The sequence below is a fragment of the Sciurus carolinensis genome, chromosome 12, assembly GCF_902686445.1.
Source record: "Sciurus carolinensis chromosome 12, mSciCar1.2, whole genome shotgun sequence".
Lineage (NCBI taxonomy): Eukaryota > Metazoa > Chordata > Mammalia > Rodentia > Sciuridae > Sciurus > Sciurus carolinensis.
The window spans coordinates 5138627-5159428 of NC_062224.1; the positions used below are offsets into that span (position 1 = coordinate 5138627).

Sequence of the window (20802 nt, forward strand, 5' to 3'; positions counted from 1 at the left end):
CTTCAGGTTTCCATGAAGTCTTAAAAAATAAAATCTCATTAATCAGCAAATGAAGGGACTTGAGGTAATGAAGTGTTGAGTGATGCGTGTGAAGTCAGAGAATTGTGTTTCAAAAATCATGTACATATTTAATGAACTCATTAAATGTTAATTAAATGGCTACTGGAGGATCATTTCCAGCCGTATTACTTGTTCTAAATTTTTTATCGTTCCTGTTTTTTGTACACAATCTGGATTTGCTTGAATGAATTTTAGGTAAATTAAATTAAGCTCGTTAAAATCTGATTTTATTCCATTTTATTTACTGTAAAAGAGTATATGCTCACAAGTATATCCAATCTTGATAAATGAAGGCATTTCTAAATTAAGGTCCATTTTACTACACATACACTCTTGCAGGGACTCTCATTGGGTGCACTGCTGTAGGGCGACTCTGTGCTCAGCAGGATCCCTTGACTGAGTATCCCCTGGGCTCCCTGAGCTCAGGATCTCTGAGCATGAAATCACAGAACCAGATCAATACATCACAAGACAGACAGATAAGCTAGAATGTAAAATGAGCCACAGGCACTCATGGCGGGACTCATTGGAGTTACAAATCGGGTTATTTCCATGAGTGGAATGTGTCCCTTTTGACACCCCTATTCTAATGTTAATTTGTAACCCTAACCCACGGTATTTTCAAAGACAGTTTTAACTTGCTGAAGTCATTGCAGAGGCAGCAGGTGTGCAGGGCCCCGGGTGTGACTTGAAAGTATGAACTCAGCACGCAGAAGGCCTGGGTTCACTCCCAGCACCGGACAGACAAGACAAAAGGGTGCACGGGAAATACTTGTCGATTTAGTTTTCCTCCAGCGTCGCTCGCTGGATGTGTGCTTTGTTGTTCATCTGGTCATCCTTGCCAGGACTGACTGTCTCCTGTGGGTTTCCTGATCCTCCTCTCTGGCCAAGATAACACAGGAGCGCAGCAGGATGCTCACAGGCACACGGCACGGTGTTCACCGCTAGGCCACGGTTCCTAGAGACCCTTCTACTTGATTTTAGGAAGGCTCACCCCTGAAGGTCCTTCCTCCTGTGACACCAGGCTCTGCCCTTGGGGAGCTCCACTCTGGCAGGAGCCTTTTCTAACTGTTCTCACGCCGTATCTTCTCACGCCGTATCTTCAGTGCCTGGGTGTGTCGTTCTTGTATCTTGACGTACCCATGCTGAGGTGCGTCTGTGAAACGCTACCTGTGTACAGTCTCCGATCTTGGAGTAGAACGGGAAGTTGGAGTGCGTCGGGTCTAAGGACACTGACCTTGATTGTTTTCACCTACCAAGTTCTCAACAATGGTTTGTTTCACCCAGCACACTCATGGAGAAGAAAATTGAAGTGGATGTTTATTAAAAAGCTTGATTGATACTATAGAGGGAGCAGGGTCACAGAAATAAGTGCTTTCCAATTAAACAAGTTGCCCTGCTAAATTTTTGAACTGCTATAGTCCCAACATTCTTAATATTTCTTCAGCATTATTACATCTGTTATTTTGAGCTTTTACTGCAGAGGATAGTAAATTCAGTTTTATTTTTTTGGCTAACGTAACACTTTTATTTCTTCCAGAAATCTAAATGTGTTGGCCGGAGATATTACAGTCTGGGAAGTACAGTGCTCAATTGCCTGGAGATTACTAATGAATTTCAAATCCCTTGTTGGGATTCTTTTTCTTTCTACTACTTACAATTTCTCTGTTTCCTCTCGGAGTTCAAAATACCATTAGTTTAATGACAGCTTGCTTGCCTCATTTACTGTGACTTTTGAATTCTCATTTGTTCCTGGCTAACAAAATACTTATATACTTTAACATCTCAGCAGAATGACATCCCTTTACTCACTCCTGACACGATTCTCAAAGCCTTGTCATCTTCTTATATTATGGAACAGCAGAGTTTTCATTAGCTCTATTTGTGTTTGTGGCTCTTGTGGTAAAATTAGTTCCAATAGATTCAGACCAAAGAAAGGGTTAATTTTTTGTGTAGACAGAAAATATGTTTAAAAACCTTAAAGAACCTCACGAAATTTTGAGAATTATGCACAGTGATTTTATACAGAATGCTTTTGTGGTTCTTTGACATTAGAGATGACAAAGCTTCTGAAGTATCTACTGCTCGGAAAATACACTATTTTCACTAAGGATATTTTGTATTGTTTAACACTCTCTCAAATTTAGCTTGGGTAACTTTTAGAATGTTGACTTTTGCGAATAATTTTAAGGTACTTTTGGAATTGAACTGAAGAGGGGCAGCTCTTTAATGTTGTGTTTTGGGGGTAGCTTGGGGTGTAAATTGGTGTTTCTTATGTCCTTCTACCTCAGGTGGAGCATCCTCAGCGATCTAAAAAGGCCGTGTGGCATAAGCTACTCTCTAAGCAGAGGAAAAGGGCGGTGGTAGCCTGCTTCAGAATGGCTCCCCTGTACAATCTGCCAAGGTCAGAATTTTTAAAATACATATAACAGTCAAATTGAGATTTGTTATTCTGTGTAATTCTTGACTTGCTTTTTATTTATTGGATATATTTTGGAGAACTGTGATCTGTAATGTAAGTGTTAATTGATATTTACACACCGAGTAATATCCGCTCGCGTATATGAGGCCAGGTGGAATAATCCCCAGTTCGTTATTTGAAGTCAAACTGCCTTGGTTCCCATCTAGATATCTCGACTTCTCTGCTGGATGGCACTGATCAAGTTACTCACCTGCGCCCCCTGCAGTTCCCTCAACCTGGGCCCTGACAGCAACTGCCTTGTAGAGGTGTTCAGCTGATCTAATGGATCAGTATATACAGTGTGCTTAGAAGTGGGTTTGCCACAATAAATGTAGCCGTTGTTAGTATTGTGTAATTATGAGTATTTGAGGAAAAGCCTGATCCTATACTGACTTCTGGAATAACGGCAGTAAGTTTGACAGACCTACCACCTTCCCTTCGCAGTGTCACGGACATACTTATGCATAGAGAAGCATCATCCCTCTGCCTCAGTAGCAGGCCTCAGTTCAGCTGCATGTCTGTTTTTGGAACACCTCTGTCCTCCTTGCAAGTTGAACATCTTCTCTTCTTTGTTCCCAGGATGCTTTTGCTTCCTGTTGTTGCACGTTTCTGCGTTACTGTGTGGATATTCCTCTCTGATTCTACGTCAAGTTCCTTTAGAATTTTGTTCAATTTTATATTTTCAGCACCTTGGACAGCAAGTGGTGCTGGGACATTTGGTTAAAGTGTTTGTACAGAAGCATGATATAAGGCACTGCAAACCCCAAAGACAAAACAAAGGGTCCCACTTCTCCCTTCTACTAAGACATGTGGATTCCGTGTCAGGTCATGCTCACTGAGTTTAAGATATACTAGCTGCCCCTTCAGACCATCTGCTACTTCTAAGCTCTCTGGCCCAATGTGGTGTCACCACCTGGTCAAGTAGAATATTGAACTTGAATTCAAATTCCCATTCCTTTTTGGGTCACTCCTGTGTGTCATTCTCCTTCCCTGGGGGCCACCTCTTTGTGTCACTTGTTCCTTGCTTTCTATCAGGTGGGTGGCAGCAGATTCTGAGTAGCAGATCCCTGCAGTATCACAGAACTCACTGTTCCCCATGTCCAGAACTGCACCCCTCTCTCCACTGGGTCCCCAGCCTGGTGCTTCTGAGAAGTACCGCTCAACGTGTGTGAGGAAGGGCAGGTCTCAGCTTCTTGGACCAGAGTGTCTGTGAGCGCCCGTGTGCCTGTGTTCAGAGCTGAGCAGTGCTGGGTGCGGCGGGCACGGCAGTCCTCAGCATGCCTTCTCACGGAGGGGAGTGTATGGTGGTCTCCAGGGGTGCCAGCTGTGTTGCGGCTCCTCTCCCCGGTTTTCGAGGCCCTTTGTAAACAAGCTGTTATTTCCCATAGGTCCTTTTGTCACCATTAAGCTCAGCTTCCCGCCCTGCAATGCCATTGTTCTGTTACCCCAGTACTCTTACAGTATTCCCTGGTGGCCGGGGCTGGCATCTGCTCTCACAGTGAAACCTTACCCCACTTATCGTTAATGTGTTGTGATCACTGACTCTTCTAGTCTTCATCAATGTTTTATTTCACAGCTGGTCATTCGTCATCAGTATTGAAGGTCTGATCTTTGCCCATACACGCCCGTAAACCACTTCAGTATGTTTTGCTTTGGAATCCTCAGGACTCATACTTAATGTTAACTTGAACAGAGTAATTCATCTTTTGACACTTGTTCCATTATGTATTAAGAGGAACTTTGTGTAATGATAGCTACTATTTAATGAATGCCTCTCCCTGTGCTTTACATCCTTTATCCCATTATATGTCTTAAAAACTGAAATATAGATGGGGTTATCCTAGTTTTCAAAATAAGAAAAAATGAAAGTTGAGAAAGTTGAGTCACGTGATCAGTGTCACAAAGCTTAAGTTGCCAGGACTAGGATTTAAATCCAAATCAATATGTGATCCGAGGAACCTTGCTCTGTTTGCTACAAAGTGTTACCTCTCAAGAGGAGGATCAAGACTAGAAGGGTTATTTTTATTTTATATTTTTAGTGCACACATAATCCAGTAAAAGCACTGCTAAATTCCTTTTCGATTTCAATTTAAAAATAAAAAAACCTTTGAAATTGTGCTTATTTTTTAGGCATCGGGCTGTCAATCTCTTTCTTCAGGGATATGAAAAGTCTTGGATTGAAACAGAAGAACATTACTTTGAAGATAAGCTGATTGAAGATTTAGCGGTATGTTTTTAATGGGGTCATAAAATGAAAGGGGGTTGGACTTGGTGGAAGTGTCCGTGTGGGCTCTTATCACAGAACATTGAAGAAAAACATCATTGCACTACATCCGTCTTAGGAAACATTTTTTCCCCCCTTAGGAAGCTTTTTAATCTCAATTGTTACTGCATTAAGCCTTTATGGAAAAAGTCACTCATTTCCAAGAGATCTCGTCAATATCAAGTTATTCGGAATTTAAGATGATGAATGCAAGCTTATTATTAACCAAACTTGGCTCAGTTATTCTTTTAAACACTTCCTCAAGCCCATTAAAACTCAGAACCATGATGCATTCTAAAAGACTGAACTATAAAGAAGGTCTGCACCAAAAAAACATTCAAGACTAACAAAAAGTAGCCAGTCTCTAAAAATATACAGGGCAGAAGATGCTAGATGGCCCAGAGGAGGGAGACGTGGGAAGTGCAGTGGACGGGAGCAGAATCTTCACCCAACAGTGCCCAGAGACTGGTGTTGTCCAGGGTGCTGCGGTCACCATCTTGTATAAGTGGAGGACCTTTTCAAAATCGGATGAAAGACAACTTGCCAAAAAAAATTATGAGCATACAGTCCCATCGAAGTTTGCAGTCTAACCAGAGGCTTCCTGATTCCCAACTTAAAGACCTCCTGTTAAAAGTTACTTTTTTCAGGAACAAATTATCTGGGAATATAATGGACAAACTAATTCAGTTCTTAAATACCCAGCCCTTATTGCCCCTGGGTATTTTTAAATCAATTTGATTTGACTTTAGGCTCAAAGGAAACATAAACATTTGGATATCTTGTACAAATTTGCCAGAATTCAGGAAAGAACCCACTGATGGGTACCCCTCCCCCAAAAAATCTGCAAAAAATTGAAATAATTAAATACAAAAAGGGATCAAATATTTTTTAAAGCTGCATAATTTTATATTGTTAATGAGACTGATAGGAGACATATTATGTTACATTTATGTATACGTTATATATAATACATATACATTTGTGCACATGTTTATACACATACATACACGTATAGCATTATAATGCACATAGAACATAGATACATGTGCACCCAAACATGCTACAATGGAAAACAGGGGACTTTTATTATTTGATCCTACCCCTCATACTGCTCCTGAATTTGAATGAGCATTTCTTTTAAATGTGAAATTCTATTAATCTGACTTTTTTTACAGAAACCCGGGGCTGAACCTCCAGAGGAAGATGAGGTCACTAAGCGAGTTGATCCTCTGCATCAGTTGATCCTTCTGTTCAGCCGCACGGCTTTAACAGAGAAATGGTATGGTTGGGGGCTTCGTATGAACCCAGGAGGGTCAAATAAAGAAATCATGTCTGAGTGTTCTGTGTCATTTATTCACGTTTCAGTTTCATCTTGTCTTGTAAGAGTTTTTCAAAGTCTGGCCTACACTCCTGAGCCAACATTCATTCAATTTCAGGCTTTAATATCTATGGATTCTGTTTTTTCTTAACAATTTTATAACTAGCTGGTTTAGTTGATTCTGATTTTTCTTATAAAATAGATTGTCTCTTCATCGCAAACAGAATTTTTAAATAAAACAATAGAAATCAAAGAAAATTCCAGTGCCACAAATGTATGGAGGCTAATAGTGACCCCAAATTTTCAGGTAAACTGTGTCTCCATTGCACAGTGGGTCTTTGGAAGCCTCTAGGGTGGGTGAGTCATCATTTCAACTTGGAAATATCTCCCAAGTTTATTTGAAGGAGACTGTCCATTTTTCTTACCTTCTGAAGTTGTTGTCCTACGAATTCACCAAAGCTGTGAAAGGTAACCCTCTCTCTGAGGCCCACAGCGTGTGTGTCTTAGAGTCTGCTCCTTCCAGATGAGCAAAGGTTGGTGCGTAGGGATGGTAGAACTTTTGCCTGTTTTCCTGCCCTGTGAAAGAAAGCCAGCTTTGCCTCAGGTCTCACCTGTGCTCTGCAGGACTTGGAAGATAATTTAATTAGCAACCCACATCCACACGCATCTTCTCAGAAGTCCTAAGGGTTCATGTGACCTCTTTGCATGTCATAACCGTGTACATTTCTCTTATCTTATGTGATCCATCCTTTCTCTCACTGTTTCTCTCTTATTATTTCCCAACTAACCAAATCATCTCATCCCTAAGAATAGAGCAGCTGTCTATCTGGCCCCGGCAGGTAATGAGGTATTTTTCATGAGTGAATTTTTCTCCTAGCTGAAAGTTGAAACTGCTGATATAGCTTTGTAATCTCTAGGTATTTTTTGATGGAAACCTTTCGTTCATGTATTAATGATTCCATACTTCTTAAGAAAGATGATAAATATATTTTGTCCTTTCTTAATTTTTATGAATCTTCATTATGAATCTTATTTTTTAACTATACTGTTATAATTTGGAGAGTCTTTCTATCAAATGGCAAATTCCACTTGTGCCTTCAGAAGCTCCTACATTGTTTAAATTTTCTCATTTCAAATTTTGTAGTTTGAAGAAAATTACAGTTATTACATTTCTGTGTAAATCAACAGACCATTTGCTTTCCGAGATGTGAGGCTTCTTCTCTAAGGTCAGGTGGGAGAGCTTGACAGGAGCTCTGAAATCTTTAAAGATATTTTTGAATGATTACTATTGCCTAAATTTATGTTCATTCAAGTATAAAACATACTTGTTAGAAAACAACAACATGCTATTTTATACAGTGATGCAACATTCACAAATGACATAGTCTTCCCTTTAAAGTTTGTTTTTTTTTTTCTTGTTTTCCATAGCAAACTGGAGGAAGATTTTTTATATATGGCTTATGCAGATATTATGGCAAAGGTAAGAACCCTTCCAAACTTTAATGTTTTAACATTTTAATAAAGTTAAGTCATTTTCATTTGACAAAGTATTAAAATCTATGTATTTCTAGATTAAAACAAAATGTTGTTAAATCTTAGAAACATAAGACACAGCTTACTCTCAACTTCCCATTTGTTCTAGATGTCTCTCCTCTTAACTTCCTTGACAAATAACTGTTGTTTTCTTTGTTTAGTGTTCCTACTTGAGATCTTGTATTTTTTATCATAATAACTAATGCACATTCATTGTTCAGACTGACAGGCTTCACTGTGACATTTCCGTGCATGCATATATCCTGCGGTGATCATGTCCACCATCCCTTCTACACACTCTCCCTGCCCCCATGCCCCTTCTCCAGTGCTCTCTCTTCTAGTTTTAGATCATCTATTTTTTAAGTGTCCATACATGAGAAAAATCATATGCAACTTGCCATTCTGTGTTCGCCTTAGTTTGTTTAACATGGTGTCCTCCAATCCCATCTACTTTCCTGCAAATAACATGATTTCAATCATCTATATGGTTGAATGGTAATTATTGGTAGATATACCATATTTTCTTTTTTTAAATATATTTTTAGATGTTGATAGACTTTTTTTAAATTTATTTATATGTGGTGCTGAGAATAGAACCTAGTACCTCACACATGCTAGGCAAGTGCTCTGCCACTAAGCCACAACCTTCTCCCCCCGTATTTTCTATATCCATTCATTTGTTGGTGGGCACCTGGGCTGATTTCATATCACAGCTGTTGTAAATCTCATTTGTATGCTGACTTTGTTTCCTTTGGATATTTGCACCACAGTGGTAGAGCTGGATGATAGGGTGGTTCTAGTTTTGGTGTTTTGAGGCACCTCCACACCATTTTCCTTAGTGACTGTACTAATTTACATTCCCACCAAGAGTGGAAGCGTTCCTATTTCTCTTGTCCTTACCTGTATCTATTATTTTATTTATTGATAATAGCCATTCTGATTGGACTGAGAAGGGATCTCAGTGTAGTTTTGATTTTCATTTCCCTAAGAGATAAAGATACTGAGTATTTTTCATAATGTTTTGGGTCATTTGTACTGTGTCTTTTCAGAAGTATCTTTTAGGATCATTTGCCCAATTTTTGATTGGATTACTGGCGCTTTGTTTTTTGTTTTTTAGTTTTTTATATTTTCTTTATATTAATCCTCTGTTGGATGAATAGCTGGCAACATCTTCTCCTGTTCTAGAAGTTGTTTCTACACTCTGTCAACTTTTCCTCTGCTGTGCAGAACCTTTTCAATTTGATGTAACTCCATTTGTCAATTCTCTCTTGTTTCCTGAGCTACTGGAGTGCTATCCAGGCAATCACTGCCTGTGCCAATATCTTGAAGAGTTTCCCCTATGTTTTCTTCCTGGAGTTTCACAGTTTCTGATCTTACGTTGGGGACTTGGATCCATTGGAGTTGGCTTTTGTGCAGGACAAGAGGAGAGGTAGGAGGTCTGGTTTCAGTCTTCTGCCTGTGGACATCCAGTTTTAATAGCACCCTTGTTTAAAAAGCATGGGTTAAAAGATAAAAGTTTGTGCTTTGTAACTAAAAGGAAGAAGGGGAGGATACCAGGCTGAAGTGTCATCTGCTCTTTGTCTAGGTCCTCTGCTGAGACTGAGGGGTTAGGTGCAGAGAATCTGGATAGGAAGGTTCGAGAGACAAAGAGTCAAAAGAGACCCTGTGGCAATTGGCACGCTATTGACTAGAAGTGGGCATAGGCGTCCCAGGCAGTGTAGAAAGCCTGGTTTAGGTGGTTGCTCATGCATTTACAGCAGAATCACTCTTTCTGATTGTGCAACTTCTCTCCAGCAGTTCTTAGAACCACATGCCAATCCATACCAGGCAGGTAGTTAGATCGAGGCTAAGGATTTTTGACTATTGCTCTTGAGGACACTGAGTCAGAGGGGTTTTGTGCCCACTGGTGGGGTGGCCTTTGCAGCCTCAGAACTGATGAGTATGAACAGGTGGGTGGAAGAGGCACGAGCTCCTGGTTTGCTCGCAGGCTAGTTCTGATTGTCAGAGTTCTTTGTGACTGAAGCATGACCCCACCTTCACTTTTATTTTAGTCGTATCCTGAAGCTCCATCGAATCTCTCTTGCTATATGATCAAATATGTAACGAGGGCTTACATGCTCTCCCTTTCTCTCAAGAGTCTCCTCTTCACACTTAAATAACCTCGTCCTTGTTATTATCTAATGAACCTCAGGAGTGCCAACTCTGTCTCTCGGTTCCTTCTATTCTGCGCATGCTCCAGTTTATATGTGCCCCCCAGAGGTAATTGAGGGGTCAAGCATATGGGTCTGTATCCCTGCTTAGGATCTTGTACATTTACCATTAGTTGTAGGAACTCATTAAAATTCTGGCATATAAAGCACATTTTCGCCTCCTTTTGAGCTTACCTGTCCACCTAAAATCCAAGGCATTTCTGAATTTCTGCTCAGTTTTATCTCACATCCTTGCATTTAGACAGATTCCTATCTTTAAGTTAAGTCTGTGTCAGCGTTTCTCTAGAGCCAGACCCTTGTCCAAAGCTGGAATCTTTTGAAAGTTCTCTCCTGTCATCCAGTGCTATCTCTTTTTATTTATTTATGTTAGACATAAATTTGAAAATTATGATTCCCTGTTTACCTAAGTTGTTAGCAAACAGCATATAAAATGACACTCTGCTGGGGTCTTGATTTTCATTTTTACTGACTGGGTGCATCTTTTACATCTGAAACTTACTTCTCTGGTGGTGGATTCTGAAACGTAAGAATTCTCCTGCACGTCGTCTCCCCCTGTCCTTGTTCCATCTGCTTGCTCTGACTCACACACTTGCTGTTCCTTCTCCTTGCTTTGCCAGACACTTCAAAAATCATATAAAATCATCGTGCTTTTGAAGGCACACTTGGGTGTGAACTTTAGGTTAATATTCTCTTTGCTTATTGTAATAAACCTGTTTCTTTCCCATCTAATTCCTGTTTTTAAAAAATCACACACGGAGGGAGAATCTCAGCGCTTACCGTGAGCTCGCTGTCATCATCTTTTTTGCTTAGTTCTCTGCTGACAGCCACAGAGTTTCCTCACCATGGCCGCCTTTGCCTGAGTTCTCAGAATGTCTCTTTGCCACCTATCACCTCTCCTGCACTGTGTGGAGCTGCTTAATCCCACAGGTGGTTTTACCAACTTAAGGTCCCACATGGAGGTATCTGGGATGATATTGCCATAAACGAGCACTCGGGAATGTTTCCACACTTGAGTTTCTGGCTGAGGAAACCCTACGCTTCCCTCTTCCTTTCTTACTAAGTTTTCGAAATACGTAGGATACACGTTAAGTTATACCCGATGGTCATTTTTTGTTGGTTAAAATGATAAAATGTCACTTCACTTTCTTAAGAGATTTATCCACCTCACCCATTAACTCTTGGTTAGTCAGATTTAAAAATCCATATGGAAGCTTCTGGCTTTGCTTCCTCAATATTCTGGGGAGCTTTAAGTCAGAAAGGCAATCAAAGACTCTATTTACTGTCTTCCTTCTGTGGGGTGGAATTTCCAGCAGATACCAACAAATTGAAGTGCTACCTGTGCTGCTTTACATGCTCTTGTTGCTGGGATCGAGTTTTATTTTTAGACACCTTAATAGTCTAATAGTTCATTTTCTTTTTCTATGTTTTTCCCTAAGGTTACCTATTCCATGCTTCTGCCCCTTCATATAGGGGGCTGATTCACCTTTTCCTCCCTGGCATATGTGATCACTCTTACTTGCCCGGAAGTTAGTGATCTGATCCAGGACGCCAATCCTGTGCTTTGGGACTAATATGACTTTCCATTTTCTGAACATTATCCTATGTGTCACGAGGATACACGTTGCTATTGAAGAACATTCTCCCCTGCCTACAATTCCTGTTTCTGTCCAATACATTGAAAAGTGGCTGGAGACCTTTTAGAGGTATTTTTTGTTCCTTTGGTTGGTGGTTGTGGTCCCAACCTACTTTTGTGCCAGTCAGGAGTGTAGCATTTTACCCGTGTGGTGGAACTGTCCGGAGTCTGTGTACCTCCCCTTATTTCCTCCTTTACAAGCCATGTTCACATGCCTATTAGTCTAAAAGAAAGGGTGAAGCTTTGTCTTTGTTAATCAAATCAAAGAACTTGACAACTCTTTTGGACTCCACCACAGGGTGGGTAGAAGGACCACATTTCGTACCCTCCCTATCTCTCCTCTCACTTTTTCTCCATACCCAGAGTTCTGTGACTCATTGAGGTAAAAGAAGTATTTTGATTTAGATTTTGCCTTTTGCCTCTGTGTCCCTTACTGACTCACAGATGTTTGCCAGAAGCACAAAATAGCTCAGAAGGGTTGGAACAGTAAGTTCAGGGGCAGCAGGTTCCTCTGGCCATGGGTGTTGGTCAATGACAGATTTCTTGGGTTCAGCACTGTACTCCAAGTTCCAAACCAAGATGGAATTTATGAAAAGTTCATTGTTTTCCCAAGTAGCAAACATTTTCTATCTGTCAGCACATGTGATTACTTTAAGAACCCAGATATTCTTTCTCTCGTTCCCATCTTGTTCCTCTGCCTCCTGAGCCCGTGTTCCCAGTCTCCATACCTGCCTCCTCAGCAAGCAAAGTTCCACCTGTGGGAATTAGATAAGAACTCGTGCATGGCTTAGCACGGCTCCTTTATCATTTCCAGGAAAAATAATGGAATAGTCAGTTTTATCATTTTTAGCATAAATAGTAATATCAGTAACAGAAGTTCACTTTCTTTCTTTAGGCCATTATACAATAAAAATGAACATTAAAAAAGGATCATAAGAGTCCGTTTTTTTTTTTTTTGGACTGGGGATTGATCCCATGGGTGCTTAACCACTAAGCCACATCCCCAGTCCTTTTGTTTTGAGGCAGGGTCTCTTTAGGTTGCTTACAGCCTCTATGAGTTGCTGAAGCTGGTTCATACCTGAGATCCTCCTGCTTCAGCCTCCTGAGCTACTGGGATTACAGGTGTGCACCACCATGCCCATCTGCAAGAGTCATTTTAATTAATGCATATTGCTATCTCTTAGTTTTAAGTAGCAACTGTTGCATATACCTGTATTAGTACATTGTAATGAAAACATTAAAAAAAGGATTCTTCTTTAAGGTTTGCAGTTTGGTTTAAACAAGGCAAATTCACAAATAAGTAGTATGTCAGGGACTTCATAATGATCTCTCATGTATAAAATGGGTAATTTGATGTCTTAATTTTGTAAATGCATAATAGAATTAATTTCCTTTCAGGTTATAAATGTATTGATCCTGTTTTCTTAGTATCTGATATATATTTAAATATTGTTAATAAATTCATACAAATCACTTGGTGTTCTGTTAAGTGATTCCTTTGTACTTTCTCAACATATTCTTCCCTTTCTTTCCCTGCACACATCAGAGTTGTCATGACGAGGAAGATGATGATAGTGAAGAGGAAGTGAAGAGTTTCGAAGTAAGCTCCATCTTTCTAGCATTGCCGTTCCTGTTGTCAAGCATTGTTTCATAGCTTTAACTGACCTTTATGTTTCTCGCTTCATGGCTTATTGCAGCTTATTATGTCAAGGAACTGCATGTCAGAGCTGGACGGACAAACCTGAGTCCTAACCTTTGCCGAAGTTAAGACCAAGGAGCCTAGAGTAGTTGAATAATAGAACAGAGCCCATATGTTCAGAATGAGTGTTCCTGAGCAACCTCCGAGATGAGACAGCTTCAGACTGTTCTCATCTCGGGGACCTTGTAGTCTGGGATTTCCAAGATGTGTGAGAAAATCTTTATTGAAGAGCAACGTGACATCAAGTTTTTAATCGTACCTGGGTTTTGGTATTTATTTCCCCCCAAACTGAATTCTTAAAGATTTGGCCTCTTGACGGCTGCCCGCCTGGGCCACTCATTCCCTGTACATATGGAGACGGTGACACTTGTCAGTTTGCTCGCATGAGGTAGGAGAGCGCACATTCACAGCACTAGGTTCCGTTTAGTCCTTTCTCCCAAACACTCTCTGCTTTTAGATATCTCCTGTAATTTGAAATGCTGCTTAGTATTACTTAGCCCAAAGAAAAGTGAATATTATTTCCCCTTTGCTTATAGTATACTTTGCTTTTTATGAGAATAGCTAGTTGTTGCTAATTACCACTCTTCTTATTGATTGATGTTTTTATAATTTTCAAAAATAAGTAGAAGGAAATAGAGACTAGATTCTTTTTCTTTCTTATTAATTGGCATGTCTGGACTTTGAGCGACAAGTCTCGAAGTGTATCAGTGGCCAGCAATGGGTCTTGCGTTATGATGGACACAAAAGATAGAGGTGGGGAGTGGGCAGTCAATGCCTCTTCCGGAAACCATATGTACGTGTGTCTCTGCAGCATTGAAGTCAGCGTACAAAAGTATAAAAGCCAACCAATTTGAGCATCTCCCTGAACTATTGCTGGCTGAGAAAAATCCATGATATTAAATTTCCTGAATGATACTGAAATCTTTTCTAATGTACGTATGTTCTAGTCTCACATACGTCTTTATTATTAGGAGACAGGTAAATTAGAATGAGCCGTGAACAGCAATAACATTGTTTTCCTGAAGTGCGCACCATTTATGGTCTATCGGTTATCTTCAGAGCAATTGTTTATTGCTATTTTGCTTCTTGTCCTCATCCTTCCTTAAGGTCACAGGATCCCAACGCAGCAAGGTAAAACCATGTATATGTGTGTATTTGTCTGGGTCTGAGTTTCAGTTTCTTGTGACATTTGCCTTTGTTAGACCCAACATCTTGGATTCTTTTGTTAGAAAACATCTCGAAAATCTTTCTACAAGGTTGTAACTCCAGTGCAGTTGGTCTCTTCCCCTTCCTTGGTTTATACTTCTTGCAATTTCATTGCTTTGGAATTTGAACTTTGTTAACTGAGTGCATACTATGCTGTATAGAGGAGTCCTTTAGTGATTAAGTGTTAGCTGGGAGACATTTTAGTGCAGCCTTTGGCCTGATCCCTCCTGGTGTTTTTATCCTAGTCTAGTTGCTTGAAAATGGACGTGATAAATGGTACTGCTGGTGAGATTGGAGGGAAGTCTGCTTTTCATTATGTGTTAGTACCTGCAGATTGCTCACCATGATTTCCAAGATCAAATTTGGCATTTCAGTGAAAGGAAAGAGCCAGATGATTATTTTTCTCTCTTAATGTTTTAAATATTTGATCTGAAAAATTTGCTAAGAGAAAACTTTTTCATCTAGAATTACAAGATGTTATTACTTAATTACAGGTCCTATTAAATTTTATTTTAATGAGGCTATTTAATAGGAAACTTGATCATAAACATCTAGATAGTACTCATAATGATTTCAGTTCAAATAAGGAATTTAGACTGTTATGAAGAATCTAGAAGGAACAGATTGTAATGTTCTTTAACTCACTGTTAAATTTGGAGGAATATATTGTTCTTATATCCCAATTCTCATAAATTTAAAAATCTGAGTGCATGAAGATACTGTCAGATACAGCTCCAATTTGATGGATGTGATAGTTTATGACATATTGTGGATCTAAGACTTCATAGCATATTATGGGCTTAAATAATAATAATGGGCTCAATATTGACTTGAGAAATTTTTGTTTTTTATCGTGAATTAGATAGAATTCCTGTGAATTGTTGAGGGATGACATCAACCAAAGATCTGATTTCCTAGTTAGTTTGAAGCTCATGCCTACCTAAGAGCTTGTTAAGGGCTGCTTAATAAGGATGCACAGGACAGGACAAAATAAGCAGAGTTTCATTTTGAAGGAAGATTGCAGTTTTAGGAAGGTCTAAAAGCAAGTTCAATCTGGTGAGTGTGGTCAAAGGTAGTGCCTTTGAAAAGGCCCTTATTCAGGAGAGAAATGTGGGAATGGCCAGCCATGGAATCTGGTGTTCAAAGTGTCAGGTTCAGGCCAAGCTGAGGACAGTCATTGGGCCAGGTGTGGAGTCTGACCAGAGAGAAGGGGCTGCCTTTGAATTTAGAATTGTGGGCAAGTTCACCTAGTGGCAAACCTGGTAATTAATTCCAAAATAGGGCACCCTGATGTATGTGCAGCCGTAACTGTCTCAATGCAGACAGGATTTAAAATTACCGGCAGCCAGCATGTATTTATATGTGTGACATAATAGACCAAATTTGGGGATTTTCGCTCCTAACCGATTGCTGCACTGAGCTTCTTGTGCCTGGGGACAACAACTTCTTATCTACGCCCAACTTTGTAACATGCTATTCTTGGGAAAATGCACACTTCGTGAGCAATTAGTATAAAAGTTGCAGAGAGGAAACAGTCAGTCGTCTGTGAAGATACTCTTCTCAGAGGTTGGGTATGTGATACCATCAAACCACCAAAAATGCAGCCGGACAATTGAATTAGTACTTTTTTTTTTTTTTTTTTTTTTTTTTTTTCTGTCAGTGCTGTGGTCGAACCCAGGAGCCTGTGCCTGCAGGGCAAGCGCTCTGCTTCTGAGCTGCAGTCCCGGCCCATGGACTATGACTCTCTTTAGTAATCTACCAGACATTTTACATTGAGCTGTCTGGGTGTTTGACATAATTTGTATATAATCTAATTGTGGGATTTTTCATGTAAATTATAACAAATCTGTGATTGGTAGTTTCAGTAATTCTTATAACAAATTATAGTAAATATGTTTGAAAAGAACATAAAGTTTGGGTAAATTAATTTTATCTCTGTAACTGATCAAATATTCCTATTTGCTGTAATTTCTACCTTGATTCTTTATCTGTTATTCAACTAAGATGTTGAGAAGAGGAAAGAAGCAGATACTTTGAGAAGGGTGCTGTTGTAAGGAACTTTTCCATTAGGCATACAGAAAAGCTCAAGAAACATGGAAATTAGCCAGTGGGGCCTCAGGTGCCAGGAATTTGCCAGCTCTTTCCTTCTTCCATGTGTGTTGTGTTGACACGATCCTGTTTTAGCCTTTCCAATTCATCTTGATAATCTAGTTTCTTGTTTTCCTCTGGCATATAAATATGCTTTTTTTATAGCCTCTTATTTTAAAAATCTATTGCATATTTAATTATTTTTTAGACTTGTGGCTATTTCCGTAGGAGAACCATACAAGGACAGGTAAATCTTATGCAAAGGGAAGACACATTTTACCATTTACCTGCAATGTTGATTATTGCAGTTGAGCGCTTTAATTAACTTTTGAGTTTTTTAATGAACCAAAGTAAATAATAACAAAAGCCACAAATAAATAATGATAGTCTAAGTCAAATATGTGTACATTTCTGAGTACAATGAGTTTTTTTTTCCCCCCACCCTGAGCATGGTCATCCAAGAGCTGTACTGTAGGGACCACCTTTTAAAACCATGTTTACTCAGAGATTTGCTTCTTCTGTTGCCCTCACCAAAAATCCAAAGATATAACTGAAAATGAAAAGTCATTGAGAGCATTTCTATGGAATATAGAGGCACCATAACTTAGATATATTATTCACTGTAAAATCTGAGTCACCTACCTGAGAGCGTAGGTAAGAGGGAAAATGGATCATTAACTTTTCTTCTACACCATCTTTCTCAAGTAGTAGGCAAGTTGCTTCTTCCTTGGGCAAATGCCCAATTTCTAGCTCACAAGTGTATTTTCTCATGAGTCCCTGAGATCCTATTATTCTGTAGTTTGGATTAAAAATGATTTATTGTGTCTTAAATTCTAAATATGCCTGTGGCATAGTTGACATTTTGTAATAACTTGGGACTAGCAGATCCTCTCTTGGATGGGTCTCAGGTGTAATCCCACTTGCGGAAGTACTCAGACCATTCCCACCTCCTACTTCAAAGTATGTACCCTGAAGTATGGAAGAATCCATTTAGGGCCAAAATGTCTGAAGGGTTGATATTACACAGCACTGCCCCAGTGGTAAACAAAACAAAACTTTTGCATGGTCATTCCAAAAATTCAATTTTGAAGAAGTCCATTTTGTGATAATTCTGAAAGAGTGAATTGCTTATAAGATATATTGCCATCTAATAGTTACATAATTTGAACTTTGAATTTAGTAGAGAACCTTACATGTCTAAAAATTGAATATATAGCTATGAATATAAAATAATGAACCAATTCTTTTTGTCAAGAAAATTTACAATTCCTTAGTTCCTATGGCAAAAGATACATGTATCCCAGACATACACTAATGTGTTACTGTTGAATCATAGAGGGGAATACTGTTGAATCATAGAGGGAATAATACTGATATAATCTGTGAACTTTATTTATTTATTTTGATGTGGTGTTGAGGGTCAAACCCAGTGCCTCACACATGCCAGGCAAGTGCTTTGTCACTTGAACCACATCCCCAGCCCCCCAACTTCATTTTTGTACATGAATTGTTATTTAAAACAATGGTCACACATCTTAGCCCAGGTTTCCTAGAAAACAGATCAAAAACTAATGTGCTAACACTTCATTGAGATTTTGGGTGTTACAATCCCAGGGAAGTGAGAGAGAGAGGGGAAAAGGAGAATTCAGGGAAGCGGGGAGGGCAAACATAAGTGGTGCGTTCTTGGGCTGACCGTGACTGTCCGGTGGTGTAGCTGGTTGCTGAGCTGTGTGGCTCCAGAGGGCCCAATGCATCATGGGACAGTGTCTCCTGGGGATGAAGGATGAACATCTGCCCTCTCATGTTGGTCACAGGAGTTTCTTTCTTCAGTCTTCCTACTGATATTAACTGGCTTTGCCAGGTGACGCCTGGGCCGTCCAGAGCCATCTTGGGTCCAGCCTGTCCAGGGCTCAGGCTCTAGAGTCCCCTTATCCATCATGGTGATAACAGCCAGCTGATACTATGTGCCATCAGCCATTTCTAGGGCCATTTTGGCTCGGAAGCAAAGCAAGGGGCTGAGAGAGAAGAGAGTTAGGTGTACTGACCCTGGTACAGGGAAATTCCCAGAAAGCACAGTCCTGTGTATTTTGTGTGATATGAATTTGTGGACCTAAATGGAAAGCAATATAGAAAACATTTAAATATAGAATTGTCCATTTTTCATATGCACAATAATTTGAATTCATGTGCTTTTTTTTTTTTTTTAATAATCTCAGTTGACTTTCACTTGACCAAGTTTTATACCATTAAATGGAGGCAGCAGAGTCATTGGGAACACATACACTCAGAAGAAATGCCTGTGTTTGAATCCTTGCTCTACCACTTAGACTTGTGAGATTAAGCCTCAATTCCCCTGTCTATAAATGGGGCTAATCATAGTATTTTTAATAGGGCTGTGATGAGGATTAATTTAGTTAACATGTATAAGGCACTCAGAACACTGCCTATGACCATAACAAGCTCTATATAAGCATTTGCTGTTATTGATACATTGAATTAATTTCACTTTCCCTACTAAAAACAAGTCAGGGAATCCTATACAGAAACTTCTGCAGTACAGTGAGCACAGAACTTCACACAGTGCAGGAGACCTGGAGTCTCACCTGGATGTTGTATGACCTTCAGCAAGTCAAACTCACCTGCTCTGTCTGAGCCTTTTCTTCTTAGAATAAAGAGCTTTTCCCTAGGTTTCTCAGGATCATATCAGCCTTTAAAATTTCTTTTACATGCTGCTGTGCCTAAGTCCTTACCATTTTTCAGGGCGATTTCATGATTTTCCAAAGTATAAGTATTGATAAAGGCATGCAGATTTCCGTAGTTTTTATCTGATCTCTGTGGAAGATAAGTTTTGTGCTTCTTAGAATGAGAATATTCAAAGACAGTGTTTCATAGAAAATAATGTCTAATGTCTATACATACATAGATATCCACCTTTGCTTAGTTTAGTAAAGTATGGCGTGATTATATAATACAGTAAGAAAAAGCAAAAGTACTCATGAAGTTAACCACAACCTCTTTGCTGTAGAGTCTTGTCAGTTGGCTGTGAGACATTAACACCTTTGATTTCCAAGCTCCTAGAAGCCAACTTGAAATTTTATAAATTTAGCAGTTCATTAATATCACTAAACTAGTTTTCTTGTTTGGGGGAAACAAAAATTCCTGAAGTTAAAATTAACAGCATTTTTTTCCCCCTGAGGATAGCATGTGTTGTAATGAAAAATGTCCTCAGCAATCCCCAGTAATTATTGGATAATTTACATAATGAAGCCCAGCTGTCAAGATGCCATCTGAGAAGGGATGGCCTAGGATGAGCACCAGGTGGCTAGGGAATGCAGGGGATGTGTGTCCTTTTGAAGGCTCTCTACAACAAAATCCTCCCAGCCAAGTAGGTCCCCCTGGGCAGGGATGTGGGAGCTGTGTTAGGTGCTCAGAGTGTAGTGTTCATACAGAGTTGATCCAGGTCACAATTAATTATAAGTTAATTAGCGTGAATGACCATTTGAAAACTAGAGTGTCTGTCATGTCCAAGTCATGAGTTGTTGAGACCCCTCTGTGATAAGGATCTCCCTAACTTCTCACTTCCCTAATTCGGGTGACCTTGGGCACCTTGTGCTCTTTGTGGTCATCTGTGACCTTAAGGTGGTTGTTCTGCTATTGTCAGGCGGTGCCACAAAAGAAAGGGTGGCACAGCGCTTGCCTTCTGTATTCAGGGCCTTTCAAGCAGAGCACCCAGGCAGATGAAGGCTGATGTAAGTGCTCAGGAGGAGCCCTCCCGCTAACCATGAGCTTACCGTTGGTAATTTGCTGGGTCCTGATTGTCAAGTTATTCTTCACATTTTTATACCTCCAGAGTGAAGGTTTCTTGTGATACAGAATAAATTTTGGGCCCTGAACCCCGATAGGACACTCTTTCAACTGAGCGGGGTTTGATTGCTTCAACATAGCTTAAAATGAATCCTAAATGTTCTCACTTGAAGGGAAATGGTGTTCCACCATTGCCTGTGTAGGGGTGTAGGTGGGACTGGAAGAAGGAAAGAGAGCCGCACACCCACTTCCTGCATTCCTCGGCTCAGCCCCCAGGACGGCCCCTGAGCTCCCTGCCTTTGGTTGGGTGTTTCTGTGTCTGAGTAGTTAATACAACATGATCAGACTTTTGGTTCCAACCAACTTGGTTCTGGTGAAGACCTCTTTTTTCATTTTTTCTCTCTTGTTAAGTAGCATAGAAACTATGCTCATCCTACTGAACAGTGGCCCTCTGGAGGATTGTGATGCTATTTGAAAGCTCAATGGCAAAGAGAATGAGTAATACTGTAAGGTGCAGACAAAACATT

The 20802-nt window shown here is 39.9% G+C and overlaps 1 protein-coding gene across 6 annotated transcripts in view; it reads left to right on the forward strand.

Annotated features, from left to right (window-relative positions):
* Ryr2 (ryanodine receptor 2) overlaps window positions 1–20802 on the forward strand; it is a 605596-nt gene that overhangs the window by 517337 nt on the left and 67457 nt on the right. For 2 of the 6 annotated variants that reach the window (XM_047520965.1, XM_047520966.1), the window contains exons 75-81: window positions 1601–1636; window positions 2352–2464; window positions 4652–4748; window positions 5960–6063; window positions 7531–7582; window positions 13025–13078; window positions 14285–14308. In XM_047520965.1, coding sequence (XP_047376921.1) covers window positions 1601–1636; window positions 2352–2464; window positions 4652–4748; window positions 5960–6063; window positions 7531–7582; window positions 13025–13078; window positions 14285–14308 — 480 coding nt within the window. The remainder of the gene's footprint in view (window positions 1–1600; window positions 1637–2351; window positions 2465–4651; window positions 4749–5959; window positions 6064–7530; window positions 7583–13024; window positions 13079–14284; window positions 14309–20802) is intronic. The other 4 variants (XM_047520969.1, XM_047520970.1, XM_047520967.1 and 1 more) reach the window with 3 other exon arrangements.